The 21,872-nt window shown below is 38.3% G+C and overlaps 3 protein-coding genes across 5 annotated transcripts; 2 read left to right on the top strand and 1 right to left on the bottom strand.

The window, feature by feature from the left end:
- Window positions 1–132: 132 nt before the first annotated feature.
- On the top strand, window positions 133–13,566 carry LOC110666676 (protein TRIGALACTOSYLDIACYLGLYCEROL 3, chloroplastic-like). The gene is made up of 11 exons (XM_058144635.1): window positions 133–351; window positions 579–707; window positions 1,524–1,634; window positions 1,713–1,790; window positions 1,877–1,938; window positions 2,057–2,132; window positions 2,526–2,633; window positions 2,999–3,174; window positions 3,257–3,306; window positions 12,574–12,608; window positions 13,114–13,566. The coding sequence occupies exons 1-11, from the start codon at window positions 148–150 to the stop codon at window positions 13,150–13,152; spliced, it is 1,068 nt and encodes a 355-aa protein (XP_058000618.1). The 5' UTR covers window positions 133–147; the 3' UTR covers window positions 13,153–13,566.
- A 314-nt stretch (window positions 13,567–13,880) lies between these two features.
- Window positions 13,881–14,988, bottom strand: LOC110665645 (receptor-like protein CLAVATA2). The gene is made up of 2 exons (XM_058144634.1): window positions 14,381–14,988; window positions 13,881–14,225 (listed from the first exon to the last, which is right to left on the bottom strand). The coding sequence occupies exons 1-2, from the start codon at window positions 14,453–14,455 to the stop codon at window positions 14,007–14,009; spliced, it is 294 nt and encodes a 97-aa protein (XP_058000617.1). The 5' UTR covers window positions 14,456–14,988; the 3' UTR covers window positions 13,881–14,006.
- A 23-nt stretch (window positions 14,989–15,011) lies between these two features.
- Window positions 15,012–19,208, top strand: LOC110665611 (CBS domain-containing protein CBSX6). 3 transcript variants are annotated; one of them, XM_021825817.2, is made up of 4 exons: window positions 15,027–15,357; window positions 15,472–15,626; window positions 15,712–16,064; window positions 18,070–19,208. In XM_021825817.2, the coding sequence occupies exons 3-4, from the start codon at window positions 15,715–15,717 to the stop codon at window positions 18,989–18,991; spliced, it is 1,272 nt and encodes a 423-aa protein (XP_021681509.2). In that variant the 5' UTR covers window positions 15,027–15,357; window positions 15,472–15,626; window positions 15,712–15,714; the 3' UTR covers window positions 18,992–19,208. The 3 variants fall into 3 exon arrangements, with proteins under 3 accessions (XP_058000616.1, XP_021681506.2, XP_021681509.2); XM_058144633.1 differs by having other exon boundaries at window positions 15,012–15,626; XM_021825814.2 differs by having other exon boundaries at window positions 15,023–15,622.
- The last annotated feature ends 2,664 nt before the right edge of the window (window positions 19,209–21,872 follow it).

The following is a 21,872-nucleotide window of genomic DNA, read 5'->3' on the forward strand; positions in this document are numbered from 1 at the left end:
ATTGCAATTTCCTTCACCCATAACCTGTTTACCCTCCTCATTTTGGATATTGTTTATGTTTTTGTAATTTTTGGCCTGAAGATCTATATGGGTGTGCTTCAGAACCAGTAGAATCACCATTCAGAACCTTAAGTGCCTCCGCAAAGTATGGCTTCCTTGTCTGGATCAATGTTGTTTCCTGCTACATTACCGCATGGTTCTACTCGGTCTACTAGATTCTCTATTTGGAGTGCGGGCACAATCACTTCGTTATGTTATAAACCGAGAAATGAGCAGAGAAAAGTTGTGTGTGCTTGTATGGCACCTCCGTGGAACATAGGCAGTGATGAATATCCTGCAACAAAATTCAATGTAAATCCCTAACGCTAAATATGAAATTTAGTTTCTTTGTGAAAATTGTTTTTAATTTTTGTGATTTTTTATTTGATTTTTGTTTCTTTCACATTTTGATATTTCAGTTTTTGTTTCCTTTGTGCTTAATAGAACTATGAAAAAAGGATCATTTTGCTCTGTCTTTAACTTTAATTTGTGTTAGTTTCTTATGATTTTTTCTTATCTTTTCTTTTTGATGTGACCAGAATTTGTATAAATCAGAGCATTTGGAGACGGTAATGGAACCGGAGGATGATTCTGATGTTCTAATTGAATGTAAAAATGTCTACAAGTCATTTGGGGAGAAGGATATTCTGAGAGGTGTGAGCTTCAAGGTATTTTGTTTTAACTTCGCATGTTCTCTTTCTTTTTTTCTTTTTTTTCCCGTAAGGTTCTTTCTATGGCAAATGATGATATGTGACTGTTATGCACAGCATATTAACTCAGTCAACATTCTTGTAGTAAAAGTCATTTTTTGTGCTGTTTATGGTTCAACTTCTGAGTGGCATTAAGCTATTTTTAACTTCTATTTGTGGTTTGCTTGCACCAAACAATGTACAAGAAATTATGGTAACAACTAGTTTTTGTTGAGCTAAAGCCTTTAGTGCAAGATTTTAGTTTTTGATTCTTAATTACCTGGTAATTAACCAACCATTTGAAGCGCCAGCAAGATTTAGGAGCATTTTGTGTATTGGCTGTTTAGGAGCCAACTATTGGCTGTTTGATTTACCCATTGAATTGTTGTTTACTGATTTCAAGCTTTAGGGAACCAATGCCTGGACTATCCCTGTTGTCTAGAAAGTGAGCATTTTGTGAATTGGCTGTATTATCAGTTTGATCTTATGAACAATTTTAGAGTTGCATCCTGCTCTTATTAACTCTTTGTTGATGTTTGACATGTTTTATGAGGTTTATGATGGGGTACAAAGGAAGACTCTGATTTGCTTCATGTAGATACTGTTGGTCCATAATTCAATTAATGTGGCATAAATTTAAATTTGAATTGTTTTGCAATGATTTTTTAGAACTGCTATTAGAAGGTGATTAGTTGATCAGTTAAATCTGAGGTTCCCTCTACCTTTTGCTTTATGTTCAGATTTTCCCACTTTTTTTACATAATTGATTTTTTTTTTTTTTTTTCACTTGTATAGATTAGACATGGTGAAGCAGTTGGTATTATTGGACCTTCAGGGACTGGGAAATCTACAATATTGAAGATTATTGCAGGACTTCTTGCTCCAGACAAGATGAATAATCAGGATGTGAATTAGTTTTGTGCCTTAGAATTTAGATACTTCTATAACTTTTAAACTAACATATATCTGATGTCTGATGAGCAGGGGGAGGTTTATATCCGAGGTAGAAAGAGAGATGGTTTAATTAGTGATCAGGATATATCAGGGCTTCGAATTGGATTGGTAAATTTCAATTGAGTTGCAAATAGCAATATGGACTCTCTTGTGCTGTTTGTTAGTAATTTTATTTCCTTCTCCACTTATCACAGGTGTTTCAAAGTGCAGCTCTTTTCGATTCTTTGACTGTACGTGAAAATGTTGGTTTCCTATTGTAAGAGATCTCGACATTACTCTTTTCTCTTTGTGACTTGGGACTGATAGCATGGTTTCAGTGTAAGTCTATTTGGGAAAAGAATACCTGAATTGCTTAATATTTTTGAATTGCTTAGATATGAAAACTCAAACATGGGAGAGGAACAAATCTCAGAGCTTGTAAAGGAAACATTGGCTGCTGTAGGTTTGAAGGTAAGCTCCTTGGACTGTAAATTTAGAGTTTGTACGTAATCAGATGATTATCTTCTCAGTGTTATACTTGGAGTCAACTTCGGTTACTGTATGCTTAATTTAATAGGTTAAGGCGACATGTGGTTTCTCTTCCAATGCATTAATTGATCAATAAAGTCCAATTCCTTCCAAAGCTTAGAAACTGGCTTTTATTCGTGACACTAAGTAATGCTTGCCAACTATATTTCATCACTTTCCCTTTCTCTCCCCCCCAAATTTTTGGGATAAAGGCTTAGTTGAGTTGAGTTGAGTTGAGTTTCCCTTTCTCTCCTCTATTATCTTAATGCTTCCTCTGCAGATGCAGAACTCTTCAGTTTTCTGATTGATCAAAATTCCTACATAATTTTTGTTCAGGGAGTTGAAGATCGATTACCTTCAGAGTTGTCAGGTGGAATGAAGAAAAGAGTTGCCTTGGCTGGCTCTATAATTTGTGATATCACAAAGGAGTCAATAGAGCCAGAGGTACGATAAGCAACTGAGTGAATACCAGCCTTTATTTTCTTGAAGGAGATTTGTAATTTGATCTTCACTGTTCCCTGTAATGCTTGGACTATAAGGCAAAAGAGATGAAGAGGTTTAGTAAGACTGATAAGGCTAGGGGTAATATTTCTGGATGTATTGGTTTTTAGCTCTCTACTGCTATTCCAATTTCCATTAATATTTACAAGTTTGGAGGGTGAAATAAAATTCAGTTAGATTTATTTCTGGTCCTGGTGCTCCATGAAGGGTAAAAATAAAAAATAAAAAAACAACCACCTGTATGGGATATAGATTTTGCTGAATTTTTTTTTTTTTTTTTTTTAACTGTCTTTCTTATTCCTGAACAGGTGCTTTTGTATGATGAACCAACTGCTGGACTTGATCCAATTGCATCTACTGTAGTAGAAGACCTCATCCGTTCTGTCCATATGATAGAAGAAGATGCAGTTGGGAAGCCAGGGAAAATTGCATCTTATATGGTTGTTGCTCATCAACATAGCACCATTGGGAGGGCTGTTGACAGGTAACAGGTAAGCTGCAGCCAGAGCTGCTGTGATCTGCTTATATTTTCCAATATGTATATGCTAATTATTCTGTGTATATAGGTTGTTGTTTCTTTATGAAGGAAAGATTGTTTGGCAAGGGATAACTCATGAATTCTGTCACGACCCAACCTATGGGCCGGACCGGCACTAGGACCTGGGCCAGCCTAAAGCCCCCGAGGCCCGTAGTAAGCCTAACTGTTCATTAACCCAACTCTAAGGCCCATTTGGGCCCAATTTCAAGAAACCAAACGGACAGAGTCCGACCATAAAATGGACTTTCCAACGGGGAGTTTTTGACTCACCCGACCTGTAAACACAATAAATACTCAATTGGGGAGCTCAGCTCACCCTCCACATACTCATCAACATAAAATAAATGGGAGCTCAGCTCCCTCATCCAATCCATCAACATGCATAACATATTTAAGTTTACAGGTCCAACATGATAAAAATATTACAGACCAAATTCAAATAAATACTGCTAACACATGCGGAAATTCTAGGAGTAAATAAAATTACACAAACATGGATAAACAACCTGCGAAGGATAAAAGCAGGTTAACCCAGAATAAAATATCCTCCTGTGGCCTGTAAAAATTTTTGAACAGGAGTGAGCGTTCGACTCAGAGAGTAAAATATCAATCTTAACTATAATCTCTATAACTATCTGAACTAATGCACCCTGTAGAGTGAAATGCAACATAAACAACATTTTCACATCATAGCATCAAAAAGGTAATTTGGAGCACTCACACACCCTGTAACATCATTCATAGTATATGGGAGCTGATCCCCTATACAGCTCTCTTAAATCCAATCTGGTGCCAGCGAAGAACTCAGCTCGGACTTCCACTTAAATACCAAATCGGGGTCCCAGCGAAGAACTCAAGCCGTGTCTACCCCGAAGGACCGGGTCCCAGCGAAGAACTCAAGCCGTGTCTACCCGTCCTATCCATAGTCCACACCACATCACACGCACGCCAACGCACGCACACTGCTCCAAATTACCGCAACACCATTCATGGCACTTTAACAGTTATGAATGCAACATAAATCGTGCCTAGAGTTTAACTACATAAATATATGCATATAAATGATGCATGGGCATGCTGAACATATAATAATATCGAAATTATAATTAAAATTAATATTTTACTCACAGACTTGACGACAATCACTGTGGCGGCGGAGGAAGAAGGTCATCGGCCACGATAATCATATTACATTTATTTAATACAATCTGACTCAATACAAGCAAAGAAAAGACCAATTACGTCCTAAGTCGTGCCGAAAATCCGGCAGAGTCTCCCCTATACCTAGGACCTACCCAACCTGCAAAAGGGCTAAAAACGCACTTCTATATTCACAATCCATATATCAACAGTTCAATCATATCACACACTCTCCCGCCCATCAAATCAATCACCCATCACAATACGCAAAATTTCAATTTAGTCCTTATTATTGATCATTTTTGCAAAACCGCTCAAACAAGCTCTAAAAATTATAAAACTTTGCCTCATGTCCTTAGCAATATTACTAAGCTATTGCAAAAAGAATCGTAATTTTCTAAGCTATCACGAATATTTTATGGATTTTTAATCCTATTTAAGCACTAGAAAATTACGAAAAAAACAAGGTTCGGGTTTACCTTTGCCGATTCCGACTTCGGGAACGTGCTCGGGATGCCTAACAATGGTGGGGTAGCCAAAATCTCGATCAAATTCGGAGACTTTTCCGGTAGCTGATCTGTCTGGCCGGAAATTCACAGATCCGGACAATTGTCGAATTTCCGCGAATTGAGGATACCTACACGAAGCCCAATAATAATATATATAAAAATCAGGGGTGTTACATTCTTCCCCCCTTACAGAAAATTCGTCCTCGAATTTTACACAAGGCAGAATAAAGTACATGATTACACATTGAACAGATAAGGGTACTTGCTACGCATGTCCCGTTCTGACTCCCAGGTGCACTCTTCCACTGACTGGCTCCTCCACAAAACCTTAACCATAGGGATCTGTTTTGATCTTAGCTATCTCACTTGGTAGTCCACTATGGCTACAGGTTGCTCCTCAAATGTCAAGTTCTCCTTTAGTTCTATTACATCCGACTGTAGTACATGAGAAGGATCGGGAATGTATTTCCTGAGCATGGAGATGTGAAACATGGGATGAACGTGAGAAAGGTTGGGTGGTAGCTCCAACCGGTAGGCAACTGCTCCAACTCTATCAGTAACCTCAAAAGGTCCAATATACCGAGCTGCCAACTTGCCCTTCTTTCCAAATCTCACGACTCCCTTCATTGGAGAAACCTTCAGGAATACATAGTCGCCACCGCAAACTCCACATCCTCCGTCTGGGTCCGCATAACTCTTCTCGCCATCGAAAGTCGCTGCTCCTCGATTAAAGGAACTATCTCTGAAGTGTTCTGCACTAGATCTACATCATGCACCTTCGCTTCCCCCATTTCCGTCCAACACAGAGGAGACCTACACTTTCTTCCATATAGTGCCTCATAGGGTGGCATCCCTATGCTGGAGTGATAACTGTTGTTGTAGGCAAACTCCACCAAAGCTAGCTGCTCATCCCATTGACCTCCAAAATCCAAAACACTCATGCGAAGCATGTCTTCCAGTGTTTGGATTGTCCTTTCGACCGTCCGTCTGCGAGGGTGGAAAGCCGCATCAAGTTCAACAGGTGCCAAGTGCCTCCGCAACTTTCTCCAAAATCGAGAAGTGAATGGGCCCTCTGTCAAATATTATGGAAGCCTAACTCCATGCAATCGACTATTTCTAATGTAGAGCCGTGTATCGTGCCCACGTAATATGTAGTCTTCACAGGCAAGAAGTGAGCTGATTTGGTTAGACGGTCTACAATTACCCATATCGAATCATATCCTCGCGTGGTACGAGGCAACCCAGTCACAAAATCCATAGTAATCATTTCCCACTTCCATTCTGGGATAGGGAGCTCTTGCAACTTCCCTGACGGTCTCTGGTGTTCAAACTTCACCTTTTGACAAGTCAAGCACTTGGACACAAAGTCTGCTATGCCTCTCTTCATGCCATTCCACCGAGCTATCTCTCACATCATGGTACATCTTGGTGGAACTCAGGTGGACACTGCATGCTGTATAGTGTGCCTCATGCATGATTTCATTTCTGAGATTGTCCACATCGGGCACACATATCCTAGAACCTTGCACTAGGACGCCATCATTGGCAAATCCAAACTCACCACCTTCACCCTGCTGTACTCTTTCTATGATCTTCATTAATTGTTGGTCTCTGTGTTGGGAAACTCTAACTCTATCTCGCAAGTCTGGCCTCACTGAAAAATGAGCCAACAAGACCCCCTCATCTAAAAGATCTAGGATTAAACCTTGATCCATCAACTCATGTACTTTTTGAATCAACGGTCTCTTCTCTGCTGAAATGTGCGCCAAACCGCTAAGATTTTCTCGCTTAACGACTGTTACTACATTGGCCTTCCTGTGGTGGTACCGATGGTGCAATCATAGTCTTCCAGAAGCTCCATCCATCTCCTCTGTCTCAAGTTTAAATCCCTCTGTTGGAAGATGTACTTCAAACTCTTATAGTCGGTGTATATCTCGCACACTTCACCATACAGGTAGTGTCTCCAGATTTTTAGTGCAAAGACTACAGCCGCCATTTCCAAATCATGGGTGGGATAGTTCTGCTCATGCCTCTTCAGCTGCCTTGAAGCATAAGCCACTACTTTTCCATTCCGCATCAAAACACACCCTAGGCCAACTCTGAAGGCTTCATAGTACACGGTGTATCCTTCACCACTCATAAGTAGTGTTAACACAGGGGCAGTGGTTAGACACTCCTTATCCTCATCATTATAACTGACTCTATCGAGCTCTCTTCCTGTCCTTTGGATCTTATCCACTTCCCTTTTTCCTATTTTTGGTATTGTTAGTATCTTTTCAACCTGCTGTACTTATTCCTTAATTTTAGTCCTATCTCATCCTTACACATTTTCCTTCAAAGATGTCTATCCCATCATCAACTTTAACTTTCTTTTTATTTCTTAGTCTTATCTTGATTACTAGTTTCATTACTTCGAGAATTCTAACCCTATGATGTACTCCTACCAGCACATTCTTCACCTTATGTAACACTTATAATTACCCATAGAGAATTTTTTTTGTACCCCCTTTTTTTCCAACTTAACTATCAGAACATTATTATTCCCTACCAGCCTTGGTAGGAAATTGCTTATCCTGGATGAATATGAGCCCCATAAACTATAAGTTCCATCTGAACTAACACGGCTGTAGGAAATATGTGTTATGCCTTAATTCCAAACAAGATACTTCACGTGTTCATTCTCCTTAATATAATCATATATACTGCCCATAGCTTTCTAAACTTCAATCTCAAATTACCCATCAGCAACAATTTCATCTATTGAAACTCATCCATAAATAGTACTTCATCTAGCTCATAGTTTAAAACAGTCGCAAGCCTTAGTAGCTAACTCAATTTAACTCCTGTCATTACTCTGATCGTCCTTTCATACTTAACACTAGGTATGCACTTACTGTCATTCTCATATCAGGAAATTGTATATGAATTGGTGCCTATCAAAATCTCAAATAACTAGGTCTCCTTGCCTCGCTCCTTATATAACGCTCTGGAATCAAAAACACGAGCTAAACTTGAAAAGAAAGAAAAATATCCTCTATATTCAACTACGCCCGATTGTCCATATAATAATGTTTAACCTATGTTTCTTAGTTTTTCTCTTCAAATCTCATCATCTCTTAGCACAATTGTGCTCTGCCTATAAGGTATCATCTGCATGAATCCTTTACTATACCATCGTCCTTCCTGACATAATATTTTATAATTTATTAACTTTACTTATACTCGACCTATGATTCATATCTATTATAGTTTATATTGTGCCCTTAACCCTTGTTGAATCCTGAAAGATTTCTCTCGCTAATAGATTCTTTCAACACTAATTCCACTCTTATCTATGGTCATTAATTTGATCCTTAAACTTTCTAGTGATTTATTACCATCCATACTTGTTACTTTTTATTCTACCCCTACTGTTGCTCTGTTGTTATTGCTTCACTGCAAAGTGATTCTGTTGATCACACTAAAAATGTTTGCCTGACATTCATAACGAACCTCTAACTACCTTCTCACTATCTCAAAAGTCTTACCTAAAACCTATGTGTCATTATCTATCATTCTTTTCCTCTCATCATACCTATTTGATCCCTTAGACTGACTTTTATTCAACTTACTGCTTACTAACTTCTCTTTCTCTACCTATTTAGGTAGTCCGCAATACCATCACACACCTTCTAACATTTACTCATTATTATTGTATTCCATACCTCCATCACTTTTCTCACTAATGTGGTCCCATTTTGGGTTTTCCATCCTTGTCATTCTCCTTGCCAAGAATAACACTTAGTCTATCCTATATCTTAACTTTGTTCCTTTTATTATGCGCTCTTTAGGTTGTCCTTTCATTTATTTCCTTTGTCTTACCCAAAATAGAACTTGACTATTCTATCCCTGGTTCCATTCTTCTTCCTAACATAACAGCTGTACTTGCTAACTATATCTTTCAGAGTCTCTATCGCGTTATCATATGTCCTGCTACTCGATTTGGTCCTTTGACCACTCTAGCTAGTACTCCCACTAGCACTTAGATTATATTGCATCGTAATCAATTATCCCAATTTTCATTCTACACTTTCTCTGTCATCGCCTTCTGTGATTTATCTTCGCTAATTTATTACTCTTAACACTATTATAATTAGATTATACTACTGTTTGAACAATATGAAGTCAGAAAGGAACTCAGGAAATTGCAGTCATACCTTTATCGTATGATTTCTATTCTTATCCTTTAGCTTACATAATACCCTTACTACCTCGAGAACTGATTCTGCAGTAATTTTATTTATTATTATTTTTATTATTATTATTTTCCATGTTTACTCAATTCTAAAACTTAAGATTTCGGGCACCAAAACCCGTCATCCAATTCAAAGGATTTACATCCATCGTGATCTGATTATATATGATTCCTATAATGGAACTTGTATCCTCTCCAGGATACCCGAGCCAACTACTCTCTACCACACTCTACAGTCCCATCCGCACTATTTTGTGGGTCACCATTATTAGTAATAACTTTCGATCCCTTCAAAAGATAGGACTATACTCCTAACTTGTCGCAACAAAGGTACTACATTTACCACCTTGCCCAAAACCATGTCAAACTAATGTCTCTCTTATCATATCATAGCTCAGAAATCATAAATTCATAGTTTCGACCTTCTCTAGGTAGTAGGGTTGTACTTTATTCCATACTGATACACACAAGGTATACTATTCTCACTAAACTCTAAGCAAAATGTTTGTCATACTGCAAAAACCATCCAAAATTCCATACCGAAGACTAGATGGTCTCACTCTATAGGTGTCACATTTACTTTGCAACTAGTTCGAAATCTCTGGTCTGATAGCAACTCTTACTGTAACTCTAGCTCATGCTAGGTAATCTGTCACTGACTCTAGTTACCACCCAACTGTGACCTTCGATATTCTAGCTCTAGATCCCTAACCAAGAGTTCCCAACTCCTTTGTAGATATAGAACTCTGTTCTGGCATTACTGTACCAAAACAGAGACTGCCTGCAACATCCTCATCATAAGCACTACAGGGAAGTACGCAGCTCTACACAATAATCTCATGTCGATCAGAATCTGCAGCTACGTAATGGACATCGAGAATATTGTATAGTTACTACGATACGCCCCGGCGGACTAGGTCTCTTAATCTCTTATCTCTCTTGAATCTTCTATTATTATAAACTTATTCATGCTGGTCATCCACCGATGACCGCCAATAGTATCCTCATACTTATCTAGGGCAACTGTACTTTCAAGACTCACTTTTATGTACTCGTGCCTTGCACGAAATGGGCACACCATTTAAACCCATACTGACGAAAATATAGTATTTATTGGAGTACGTGTTTCCAAGGTAGATCTCAATAAGTTTGCTAAATCTATTTCATGTTTCTATGTACTCCACGAAAATCAAGACACTAACTGAGGTAATCTTATATTTCCCGAGGTATAACGTAGAATCTAGAAACAAAGAATTACAGGAAAAGACGAAACAGAATCCTATACTCCGCATGTGACTCCTAGTAGACTCTTCCCAACACTTTAGATGAACATTCCCTAAGAATCTGGAGCCTAAGCTCTGATACCACATTTGTCACGACCCAACCTCTGGGGCGGACCAAGACTAGGACTGGCCAGCCTAAAGCCCCCGAGGCCCGTAGTAAGCCTAACTGTTCATTAACCCAACTCTAAGGCCCATTTGGGCCCAATTTCAAGAAACCAAACGGACAGAGTCCGACCATAAAATGGACTTTCCAACGGGGAGTTTTTGACTCACCCGACCTGTAAACACAATAAATACTCAATTGGGGAGCTCAGCTCACCCTCCACATACTCATCAACATAAAATAAATGGGAGCTCAGCTCCCTCATCCAATCCATCAACATGCATAACATATTTAAGTTTCTGTGTCCAACATGATAAAAATATTACAGACCAAATTCAAATAAATACTGCTAACACATGCGGAAATTCTAGGAGTAAATAAAATTACACAAACATGGATAAACAACCTGCGAAGGATAAAAGCAGGTTAACCCAGAATAAAATATCCTCCTGTGGCCTGTAAAAATTTTTGAACAGAGTGAGCGTCACTCAGAGAGTAAAATATCAATCTTAACTATAATCTCTATAACTATCTGAACTAATGCACCCTGTAGAGTGAAATGCAACATAAACAACATTTTCACATCATAGCATCAAAAAGGTAATTTGGAGCACTCACACACCCTGTAACATCATTCATAGTATATGGAGCCGATCCTATACACTCTCTTAAATCCAATCGTGCCAAGAACTCATTTCGGACTTCCACTTAAATACCAAATCGGGTCCCAATAAGAACTCAAGCCGTGTCTACCCAAGGACCGGTCCCAAGAACTCAAGCCGTGTCTACCCGTCCTATCCATAGTCCACACCACATCACACGCACGCCAACGCACGCACACTGCTCCAAATTACCGCAACACCATTCATGGCACTTTAACAGTTATGAATGCAACATAAATCGTGCCTAGAGTTTAACTACATAAATATATGCATATAAATGATGCATGGGCATGCTGAACATATAATAATATCGAAATTATAATTAAAATTAATATTTTACTCACGCACTTGACGACAATCACTGTGGGCCGGGCGGAGGAAGAAGGCATCGGCTCACCGATAATCATATTACATTTATTTAATACAATCGACTCAATACAAGCAAAGAAAAGACCAATTACGCCCTAAGTCGTGCGAAAATCCAGTCTCCCTATACCTAGGACCTACCCAACCCGCAAAAGGGCTAAAACGCACTTCTATATTCACAATCCATATATCAACAGTTCAATCATATCACACACCTCCCAGGCCCATCAAATCAATCACCCATCACAATACGCAAAATTTCAATTTAGTCCTTATTATTGATCATTTTTGCAAAAACTGCTCAAACAAGCTCTAAAAATTATAAAACTTTGCCCCGCGGTCCTTAGCAATATTACTAAGCTATTGCAAAAAGAATCGTAATTTTCTAAGCTATCACGAATATTTTATGGATTTTTAATCCTATTTAAGCACTAGAAAATTACGAAAAAAACAAGGTTCGGGTTTACCTTTGCCGATTCCGACTTCGGGAACGTGCTCGGGATGCCTAACAATGGTGGGGTAGCCAAAATCTCGATCAAATTCGGAGACTTTTCCGGTGTTGTAACGGACTGTGGGGACGGCGATACGTAACGCCTGCAGGTGCCGCCCGTCCCACATCGGAAATGGGAGAAGGGAATCTGGGCCATATATGTGGGGGTCAGCCTAAACTGGTCAGCGCGCTTTTGGGAGCGAAACCTCCCAAGGACAAATCCGTGAGGCCCACGGGCCAAAGCGGACAATACTGACTGGGCTGGGCTGGGTCGTTACAATTGGTATCAGAGCCGGACTCCCTCCAGTACGAGTGGGAGCGAGGACGCCCCCAGCGGAAGTTGGTGGGTTGTAACGGACTGTGGGGACGGCGATACGTAACGCCTGCAGGTGCCGCCCGTCCCACATCGGAAATGGGAGAAGGGAATCTGGGCCATATATGTGGGGGTCAGCCTAAACTGGTCAGCGCGCTTTTGGGAGCGAAACCTCCCAAGGACAAATCCGTGAGGCCCACGGGCCAAAGCGGACAATACTGACTGGGCTGGACTGGGTCGTTACAAATTCACTGCATCAACCAATCCAATTGTTCAACAGGTAATCACTAAAAGTAGTTTCTGAAACATTTAGATTGGTAAACTTTGTTTCAATATGCCACCAAATTATAAGCTAAAATGGCAATTGTTATCAAGTATCAACATGATGTATGCATATGGTATTGAGCATTGCATACTGGCGTATTTGCGGCAATAATGGAGATGTTTTCCATTATTTAACATGATTCAATTAAAATATTTTTTTCTGTTTGATCTCGACTCCTCAGTCCTTGCATATGATGAAAGGCCACGTGTTTATCTTCCTTTTTCTTGTTGTGGAGCAAAACAGAAAATTGTTGAGCTGTTATTTTAGCTTATCTTGTTATTTCATTTTGCCTTCTAATATGATATTTCACCTTTGAAATCTGTCTCTCTCTCTCTCTCTCTCACACACACACACACAAACACATAGCCCACTCACCCACCCTACATACACAATATCATGCCAGAGAGAGGAAGAGATTGGATATTGGTTCTAAAGAGGTCCCTTGTCTTTGTGTTTTCAGTTTGCATCAGGAAGCCTGGATGGGCCAATCAGATATTAAGACATGAACCATGGAGGTTTTGCATGATGGAATTTGGAGATCAGAATTCTTAGAAGCATGTGCGTGCAGATTTTGCTCCTGTCCCCCTGATTGACACTTTTGAATGTGTCTTGCAGCCGACCAAAACTCTTGGCCTCAAAAGAGACTAAACTGGTTCACTGAGGAGTCATCTTGATTTGCCATCGCCATTTGCCAGCTTGTACAGTATATGCTCTTTAGGATGCTGGCGGATGTGAATTTAACGTTTGGGAAAACATATGAGGGAGAGAAATGTATCCATTAATATTCTTTTTAGTTTCTAATTTAGTTCACAATATTAGGCCAACTTCTTTGGGTTAACGTCACGTTATAGCAGTGGGACATTTGGAATAGTGTATATCCCAAATTTACATAATGAAAGATGTTGATTCTCTATTTCGCATTTAATCTCTGTAATTGTTTTTCCTCGGGAAAGGAGCAGTCAACAGGTTAGAATCAATCTTAGTTTAAATCACATGGCTGAGAACCTAATTAATGTTAAAAATTGGATGGCATGATCGAGTCGATATAGACATCCGATGGCGTGATTTGGAGACATTTTCACTCCAGGGCAAGCTTTTCATTATGATAGCCAATACTAAATCTTTTTTTTTCTTGAACTACAATTTAAATCTTCATCAGTAGCAATCAGTCTGGGTAACATCAATCGTCATCGTAGAGGAGGTGACAAAAACTCGATGGCTTAGCTCTTCATCATCTAAAAGTCACAACTTGCAGTATTGAATAATCTTAAGATAACTCGTATACAAGAGCACTATGCTACTTCAACAAAGACGAGGATGAACACAAATTCACTAACATTCACATAAACTGGGCTAAACTTTTTGTATGGAGAACATAATTTCTTCCTCGAAATAGAAGCTAACAAAAGCACTCAGGCAGAAGACCCAAACAGAAATTGGACCTTCTATTTCTTCAGATGACTTCCTAGGAACTGCTGGAAGGCTAGCTGTGCTGCACCCTCCACCAAAGGACTCCAAGCACAAGCCTGGATTCCCAGCAAAAGCTCCTGGAAACCTCCGATAGCCTTCTTTCTGGGGAACAAATCAAGATAAACTGTTATATGACAAATTCAAGTGTGTAAGATCTTTAAGACCGGAGATCTTCCATGGGATCTGGCCTGACAAAGAATTACGTGACAAATCCAAAACCATCAAACTCGACATCTTCTCTAAACCTGGAACCTTACCATCAAGAAAATTGTATGATAAGTTGAGGTACGCCAAACCTTGCAGTCCAAATCGGCCATCCGGAATCTCCCCATGTAACAAATTATCAGAAAAATCAATTCCAACGGCTGAAGACAGATGTTAGGTGAAGCTTAGTTCATTGCTACCAATGACCAACACTGATGTTGATCTCCACACTTTGATTTGTAACAAAAGGTTCCATGGCCAAAGAAATTCATCATTTGGATCTCTGAAGCACGGAAACGGCATCCTCTGAAGTTTTCCGTTTCGGAAACGTTTCCGTTTTCCGACAGGGACACAGCAGGGAAACGTGTTGGGCCGTATCCAGAAATTGCGAAAGTTGGACACGCATTTCCTCTTAAGAAATGCTTTTCTTTCAATGCAGGAACAAAGCCGTCGCAGGCAGAAAAGCAACACTTCGCAAACAGCAGAAGAAGAAGAAGAAGAACTCGAGAGAGGTTCAGAAGTTAAGTGGCAGTACTTGGTAGGCGTAAATGAAAAGCACCAAAGGGAGACCTGAAACCCATCTTTCTCTATGAAGCCAAAGTACGGACAACAGAACGAGATGGGGGACACTCAGATACTGACAGGAATAAACTTTGCCCCACACTTTGAATTTTTATTTTTGTTTTAACTTATTATATGATAAATAAATAATGAAAAAGACAAATAAAAGCCACGTGAAACTGGATTTGCGTGTTCTTAATTTCCCGTATTTATTATAATGTTTAATAAATAGAAAATCAGACCACTTCAGTTATTCACCACTGTCATGTCATGGGCTTCTCCCTTCCGTTGTTCTTCAATGGCTAAATCTCTCTTCTTCTTCTTCATCCTGTTTTCCCTACCCATCAACACTAGCACCAATCTTCTTCTTCTTCTCACTCTCCATCGTTTGCCCATTACCGGTCTTCACCTTCTCCTCATGTTCCTTCACTCTCTTTTATAGCTTTCACTCTCCTCGCCGGTTCTCCCGGTAACTTTGGATACCCTCTTTCTTTCTGTTCAATTCATTCTTCAACTTTCTGGAGTACTAGAGGAGAAAGGAGACGCCTTTTTTATAGACTAACTTTGCTTTATTCATTCCCAGGTAAAAATAGAAAAGCCCGAAGTGTAATGGACAAAATTTTCCATCTCTACCCTCTTCTTACAAAGTAGTTATCCAGGATTCTGTTTGGTTGGAAAAGGTGAGAACGAATATTCAGCAATAATTCAAGAATCATCAAAGGCACCCAATTGAGGCAGGTATGGTTGACATTTTTTCAAAAATTTTTCATCCAATGAGGATAACCTTTTAACAGTTTCGCTCTTTCTCGTACTGTTTTAACAGTTAATGTCGATGGCTTCGGTGTTTTTATATCATGTCGTGGGAGATCTGACGGTGGGAAAGCCGGAGGTGGTGGAATTCTGCGAGACTGAAACGGTGGAATCGGCGATTCGGGCAATCGGAGAGTTGAAGGATTGTGGAATTCCCGTGTGGAAGAGGAGATCGCATGTGGGTATGATTGAGAATACCGAAATGAGGCAACAGAGGTTTGTGGGAATCCTTAATTCTCTAGATATTGTGGCCTTTTTGGCTAGAGCTCAGTGCTTGGAGGATCAGGAGAAGGCCATGAAGACCCCGGTTTCTGAGGTGGTTGTTCCTGATAACTCCCTATTGAAACAGGTTGATCCTGCAACAAGGTTAGCTCTCAAATTGGTCTCAAATTATAGCTGAATGGCTAAAAAGGATTCATTGCATGGATTTGATACTCATGAGGAAACGTGTTGTTGATTTGCTGTTCTTGCTGTCTATCGTAGTTATTGGTTGCCTAGGATTCAGCTACTTGGATTATTTAGTTTCACGGATCTCTTTATTTATCCAATTGAAAAATATGTGCTTGAAATGGGTTCTATCAAAATTTATTATAGTTTATGATGCTGCTCTGAGAATTTGTGAAAAAGCTACTTGTTCTAATGCTATCCTGAAAATTTTCCAAATTCATGACTATGGATTATGGATTTATTCATGAATTTTATGGAAATATACAATGAAGTAATTCAATCCTATTGGAAATGCTGAAAGACTTATCATGATTCTTTTTGTTCTTTTGGTCTTTAGGTGTATGAGAAATCTTATGGTGCATGCTACTTGTTTTCCTACTTGATACAAGTAAAGGATAGGCTAGCAATTATTACTGGTTTTCATGAATTGCCATTGTCTGCCAATGGTGAATTTTGGGAAGTCTAGTATTGACAATGGCTACATAGTTTTGGTGGATTCCAATGGCCAATATTCCTCTGAATCGCTTTCTGAGACTAATAAAGGACCAATATCACCACCATTAGACAAGTGAAATAACTTCGCCTTTTATCTCTGAATTTTCTAAGAATCATATGAGCCCAATTGTTTTCTTTCTGTACTCCCTATTTGAAAACCCAATTCATCAATTAAACGTTTATACTGTGCTTTGTCAAGTCAGTGCAAATGTATTACCTTCTTCCTGTCTTTTGTTATAACTTATTACTTGTACAGATCAAACACAAACCCTTTTAAGTGGTGGTGCTTGTTCATCTTATGTTGGCAACTGGCAAATCTCTCCAACAATGACCCCTGAACACTACTATTCTCACTAGCAATCAATTCAGGTTGAGGTTCAATGCTGCTATCAATTTGGAGAAATGACATAGAGGCCTTCAAAAGAGGGGCCTAGCGGGCTTAGAGGCCTTCAAAAGGGGGACCTAGCGGGCTTAGTGTGGGGCATGTATTTTATATTTTATATTATGGTCAGTGTCTTGTGTAACAGAAACAGTGCTGTTGCAGTAGCAATGCGACTGTTGTGGCCTATCACTGTACTTAAAAAAATAATGAATATATATTCAAGGAGTTGGCTAAAATTTAACAAATGCAACTATCTGATGAGCATTGTACATCAAATAAACACTTGAATCCATGATTTATCCTTTATGTACTTATCAACTTCAATAACTAGAGCAAATGAAAAATAATGGCCCCTTCGTTTCCAGTTGATGGTTTTTACATCTGCCATCTAAAACCATGTTGTGGAGCGAGAAGCAACAGTTGCCGCAAAAGTGAATTAAATAGAAGATAGAGAGGTTGCCATAAACATCTATGTGGTGATACAGATGAAGGGTGAGGTTATGGAGAGTCAGATTAAATCGTTGGATAAGGATTTTTTTTTTTTTTTTTAATACTTGCACTCATGCAAATGATAACCTTGGAATGAGTATTAGGCTTGGACAGATGCTAGGTCTTATTTGATGGGGTACATTCTTTAGAAAGGAATATGCATCCCTATGGCTGATTTAGGATGTTTTGAACTCTTTTCTTTACAAAATACTTTTCCCTTCATTTGTAGTCTTAGAATTGAGCCGTAGTAACTATTTTTTCAAAAAAAAAAAAATCTTTAGTTTAATTATACATTTGTTATCATTGGGCTCTGTTACATTCACCTATTCTTCAAGGGCCACAGGATTCTTTCAGATTACTTCTTGTGTTTGAATGTTGTTTTAGTTCGTGACATATTATGTAAGAAAATACAGTTCTTCACTAAAAGTTCTTCAAATACAGTTCTTCGCTAAAAGTTCTTCACTAAGTATGAAATTTTTAAAAATGTGAAATCAAATACAACTATAATTCATTATTATGTTGGTCGGATAGTTATTAACTTCGTGGTGTTTCTGATAGATTGATTGATGCATTGGAGATGATGAAGCAAGGTGTAAAGCGTCTTCTAGTCACCAAAGGCACAGTATGGAAAGGCATGAGTAAACGATTCTCAATCCTCTACAATGGTAAGTGGCTCAAGAATGTAGATTCCAGCAACAACCTCACCATCAACACCAGTCGCCCTTCCTTATCTTCCGCTAGTTCCAGCCATGACAAGTTCTGTTGTCTCTCTAGAGAAGATATCATCCGTTTTCTGATTGGTTGCCTTGGCGCTCTAGCTCCACTCCCTCTTTCCTCCATCTCTGCTCTTGGAGCCATTAACTTGAACTATCATTCAGTTGAGGCCTCGCTTCCAGTCATTGAGGCTACACAAAAGCTATCGCAAGACTCCTTCGCTGTTGCCATTGTTGAGCCCATGCCAGATGGTCGCTGTAAGATTATAGGGGAAATATCAGCCTCCAGATTATGGAAATGTGATTATTTGGCTGCAGCATGGGCTTTAGCCAATCTTTCAGCTGGGCAGTTTGTGATGGGGGCAGATGACAATTTGACTACAAGATCATTTCCTGACTTTACAGTCAACTCAACAAATGGCGAGAATAATATGTTTAATGATGGTGGATCAACAAGAGCAAGGAAATTCAGCAGCAGGAGCATTGGTTTCAATCCAGGAAGCTCAAGTTTTGGAATTGGCAGGAGCATGTATAGGGGCAGAAGTGCACCCCTAACATGTAAACTTTCGAGTTCATTGGCTGCTGTCATGGCTCAGATGCTGTCTCACAGGGCAACCCATGTATGGGTGACTGAGGATAATGGCGATGATGTTTTAGTCGGCGTGGTTGGTTATGCAGATATTCTGATTGCTGTGACCAAACCACCTTCATCCTTTATTCCTGTTAATCGATCGTCTGAGGGTTTTGCAGCTGAAGTTCTAAGTTGACTTTTATTTATTTGCTATATTTGCATTTCCTGTGATTGTAGTTAAGAAGCTTTACTTTAGCAGTTTTGGAGGGGTGAGGGATTTATGCTTAATGGGGTTTCATGTAAGTTTATTGATGAGTTGTATAATCTTGTAATAGTAAAATAATGTTCAGATGCAATGTGTGCCTCTTGTATACTCTTGAATAATGGATTTTTAAAAAATCTTTTTTCACCTATCTATTTATTATAATTTTTTTTTCTTTTTGTTTGATTGCATAAAGATAAAGCAACCATACCAAGCTCACATAAGTTGACAATTTTTGAATTCAAGAAAATAGCACAGCCACAGCATATTAAAAGGTTACACTACGCTGTAATCATGATCCCTTTCTTTATGCCTCAAAAAAGTTCAATAATTTGGTTTCCTAAGACTAATCCTCGTTGCTGTACCATTCTGATTGCAGATTTCATGTACTCTTCTGAATAATTTCTCTTGAATAGTGTTGACCCCGTGTAGCTCAAAATGAGCATTGATTTTGATGATAACAAAACTCAAACAGAATCTATCTAACCTAACTTTAAAGTGATGTGTAGATTCTTTGTCTTATTCATAAAGAATTCTTGAAGTTGCATCTAAGGAGAAAGGATACTCAAAGGCATTTTAAAACAAATCCAAAATGAGAAAAGAACAAGACTATAGAAGCCAAGATGCAAAGAAAATGTATGAAAGGCATAGTATTAGAGATTGAGTCTTAGGTCTTTTTTAAAAAGAATGGATGAGAATTTAGTCATATGGAGCTCAAAAATGAAATTTTATTTTCTGATTACTTTTTCTCATCATGACCATGGACACTACTATTGAAACATTTTTAAGGTCTAAATCATTTTACATTGCAAGTTGAGACACGCAGCTGTTGACTTAGTTTGCTAATTGGTTTGCTAAATTTTTTAGTTTGCTAATGAGTTTGCTAAAAACGTTAGTTTACTAACCAGTTTACTGACTGCTACTAAAATTTCATTAGTTTGCTAATTTATCAGAGCTGCTCAACTTCGCACAAAAGGACAAAATAACGGCTATTTTGTCTTGGACAGTGTGTATAACGTTCCAAAAGGGTTTCAAACGGTCTAAAATGATTTGGAACTATAAATACACATTCTTTACTTCATTTACACTTGATGAAAGCTTACATTTGAACTCCAACTTTGATTTTTCATTTATTGCTTTCATTCAAGAGCTTTAAAGATTTTGAGCTACCATTGGCAAATCAACTCATCTCTTCTTTATAGTTTGATTTGTATTGTGTAAGAGTAAGTGTTGAAATATTAAATTGCATTTAAGAGAGATTGTACAAGCACCTATTGAAGCTTGAGAGAGTAAGTGCTAGTGATAGCACTTGTGAAGGTTTCAAGCTACCTTGGTGTTGAAAAGTTGTAAATGGCTTTTGGTCTCTTGCCTTCAAAAGAGCAAATAGTGGATAGAAGACTCAAAGAGGGTTTTTTGAGAGAGTGGATGTAGGCTAGTTAAGTCGAACCACTATAAAAATCGTTATGTTTGATCTCTCTATCCTTAACCTCTTTACTTTTGTGCAATTTAAATTTTTCCTTATATACATGATATTGAATGTTGGTTGAATAGATTGAATTGATAAATTTGTGGACATATTGAGTGACTTGAAAAATTAGTTGTATATTGTATGATGGATGCTTTGTCAAATATTGCCATATACATTGATTAAGACTTGAATTGCAACTTAGGAATACATTGTTGAAGCACATATTACTTTCATTTTATATTGAAAAGCACCTAGTTGAACAAAGCCACAATTTTTCATTAGCCTACAAGCAAGAGCCGAAAAATTGTTAAAGTCCAATTCACCCCCCTCTTGGACTATTTTGGGACAACAAATAGGTTTTTGAAATGGACAGTTGCATACATTTCTCAAAAAATGTTCAACGCCAATCTCTTGTACCATTACCCACTATGATTCATTGAAGATATAGACGAACAAATGCTGGGACTAGAAATATGCTTCTGATCAATTTTGCTTTATGGGCTTGGGAACCAAACCAATCCCACCCTAAACTGAAGATTGTCCTGGACATACATTTTCAGACTGGAGCCCAGTTTGACAACATTGTTAAACTTGAACCTCTGAGTTTGACCTAACTCAAAATTTTCCAATCCAAGACCTCAGGCCGCCTTAAAATTTCTTTCCCATTTCTCCCTTTTTTTTTTCTTTTAATTATTGAGATCTGAGTACAAGTACAACATAATCATTGGATCAGAAGAAGTTAGTGAAACTTGAATTTAAGACCTCTAAAAAGTCTCAAGGCCTCAGCCTTGGATAGTTAGCTACTAGATCAAGGCCTCACTAGTGATTTCCCTGAAAGAAAATTGGAAGAAAATTAAGATAAATTATTTTTTCATATAGCAACCAAGCCAAAGCAAAAAAGGAATAAGCATGATTTGAATTTGAAGGGAATGAATGACTATAGGATGCCAAATATCTATTTTGGAATCGTTACTGAATCTGCTTTTAGCAAATTCTTGATGTGCATAAGGAATAAGATTATTTATCCTCCTTCACAGACGTTTAGAAGATTACGCAAAATTCTTGAATAATGTCAATTGACATATAGATATGTTGTGATTATAAATTTTAATTTCTTTACCTGATGGAGAGATTTTTGTCAAAATTGTGGCTTTCTTTTTATATCAACTTTAAATAGATTGAAAGAAATCCTAGTGATGGAGAAGTTTCAAATTCAAATATTCTCAATCACCCATCTTAAAATTTATTATTATTATTATAATAAAATTTATATTATTATAAATTAAGTGTTATAGTCTACTGTATAACTCATCAATTATTATTTCATATGCTACTTTCTATTATTAA

This window comes from Hevea brasiliensis, chromosome 3 (genome assembly GCF_030052815.1).
Source record: "Hevea brasiliensis isolate MT/VB/25A 57/8 chromosome 3, ASM3005281v1, whole genome shotgun sequence".
Taxonomy (NCBI): Eukaryota; Viridiplantae; Streptophyta; class Magnoliopsida; order Malpighiales; family Euphorbiaceae; genus Hevea; species Hevea brasiliensis.

Bases quoted from the DNA above. Each gene is read 5' to 3' on its own strand.
- LOC110665645 (XM_058144634.1), bottom strand. From the start codon at position 14,455: ATGGGGAGATTCCGGATGGCCGATTTGGACTGCAAGGTTTGGCGTACC. The intron at 14,226-14,380 runs GTAAGGTTCCAG...TTTGTTCCCCAG, and splicing joins ATCATACAATTTTCTTGATG to AAAGAAGGCTATCGGAGGTT.
- LOC110666676 (XM_058144635.1), top strand. From the start codon at position 148: ATGGCTTCCTTGTCTGGATCAATGTTGTTTCCTGCTACATTACCGCAT. The intron at 2,133-2,525 runs GTAAGCTCCTTG...ATTTTTGTTCAG, and splicing joins TGGCTGCTGTAGGTTTGAAG to GGAGTTGAAGATCGATTACC. The intron at 3,175-3,256 runs GTAACAGGTAAG...CTGTGTATATAG, and splicing joins ATTGGGAGGGCTGTTGACAG to GTTGTTGTTTCTTTATGAAG.
- LOC110665611 (XM_058144633.1), top strand. From the start codon at position 15,715: ATGTCGATGGCTTCGGTGTTTTTATATCATGTCGTGGGAGATCTGACG. The intron at 16,065-18,069 runs GTTAGCTCTCAA...TGTTTCTGATAG, and splicing joins CAGGTTGATCCTGCAACAAG to ATTGATTGATGCATTGGAGA.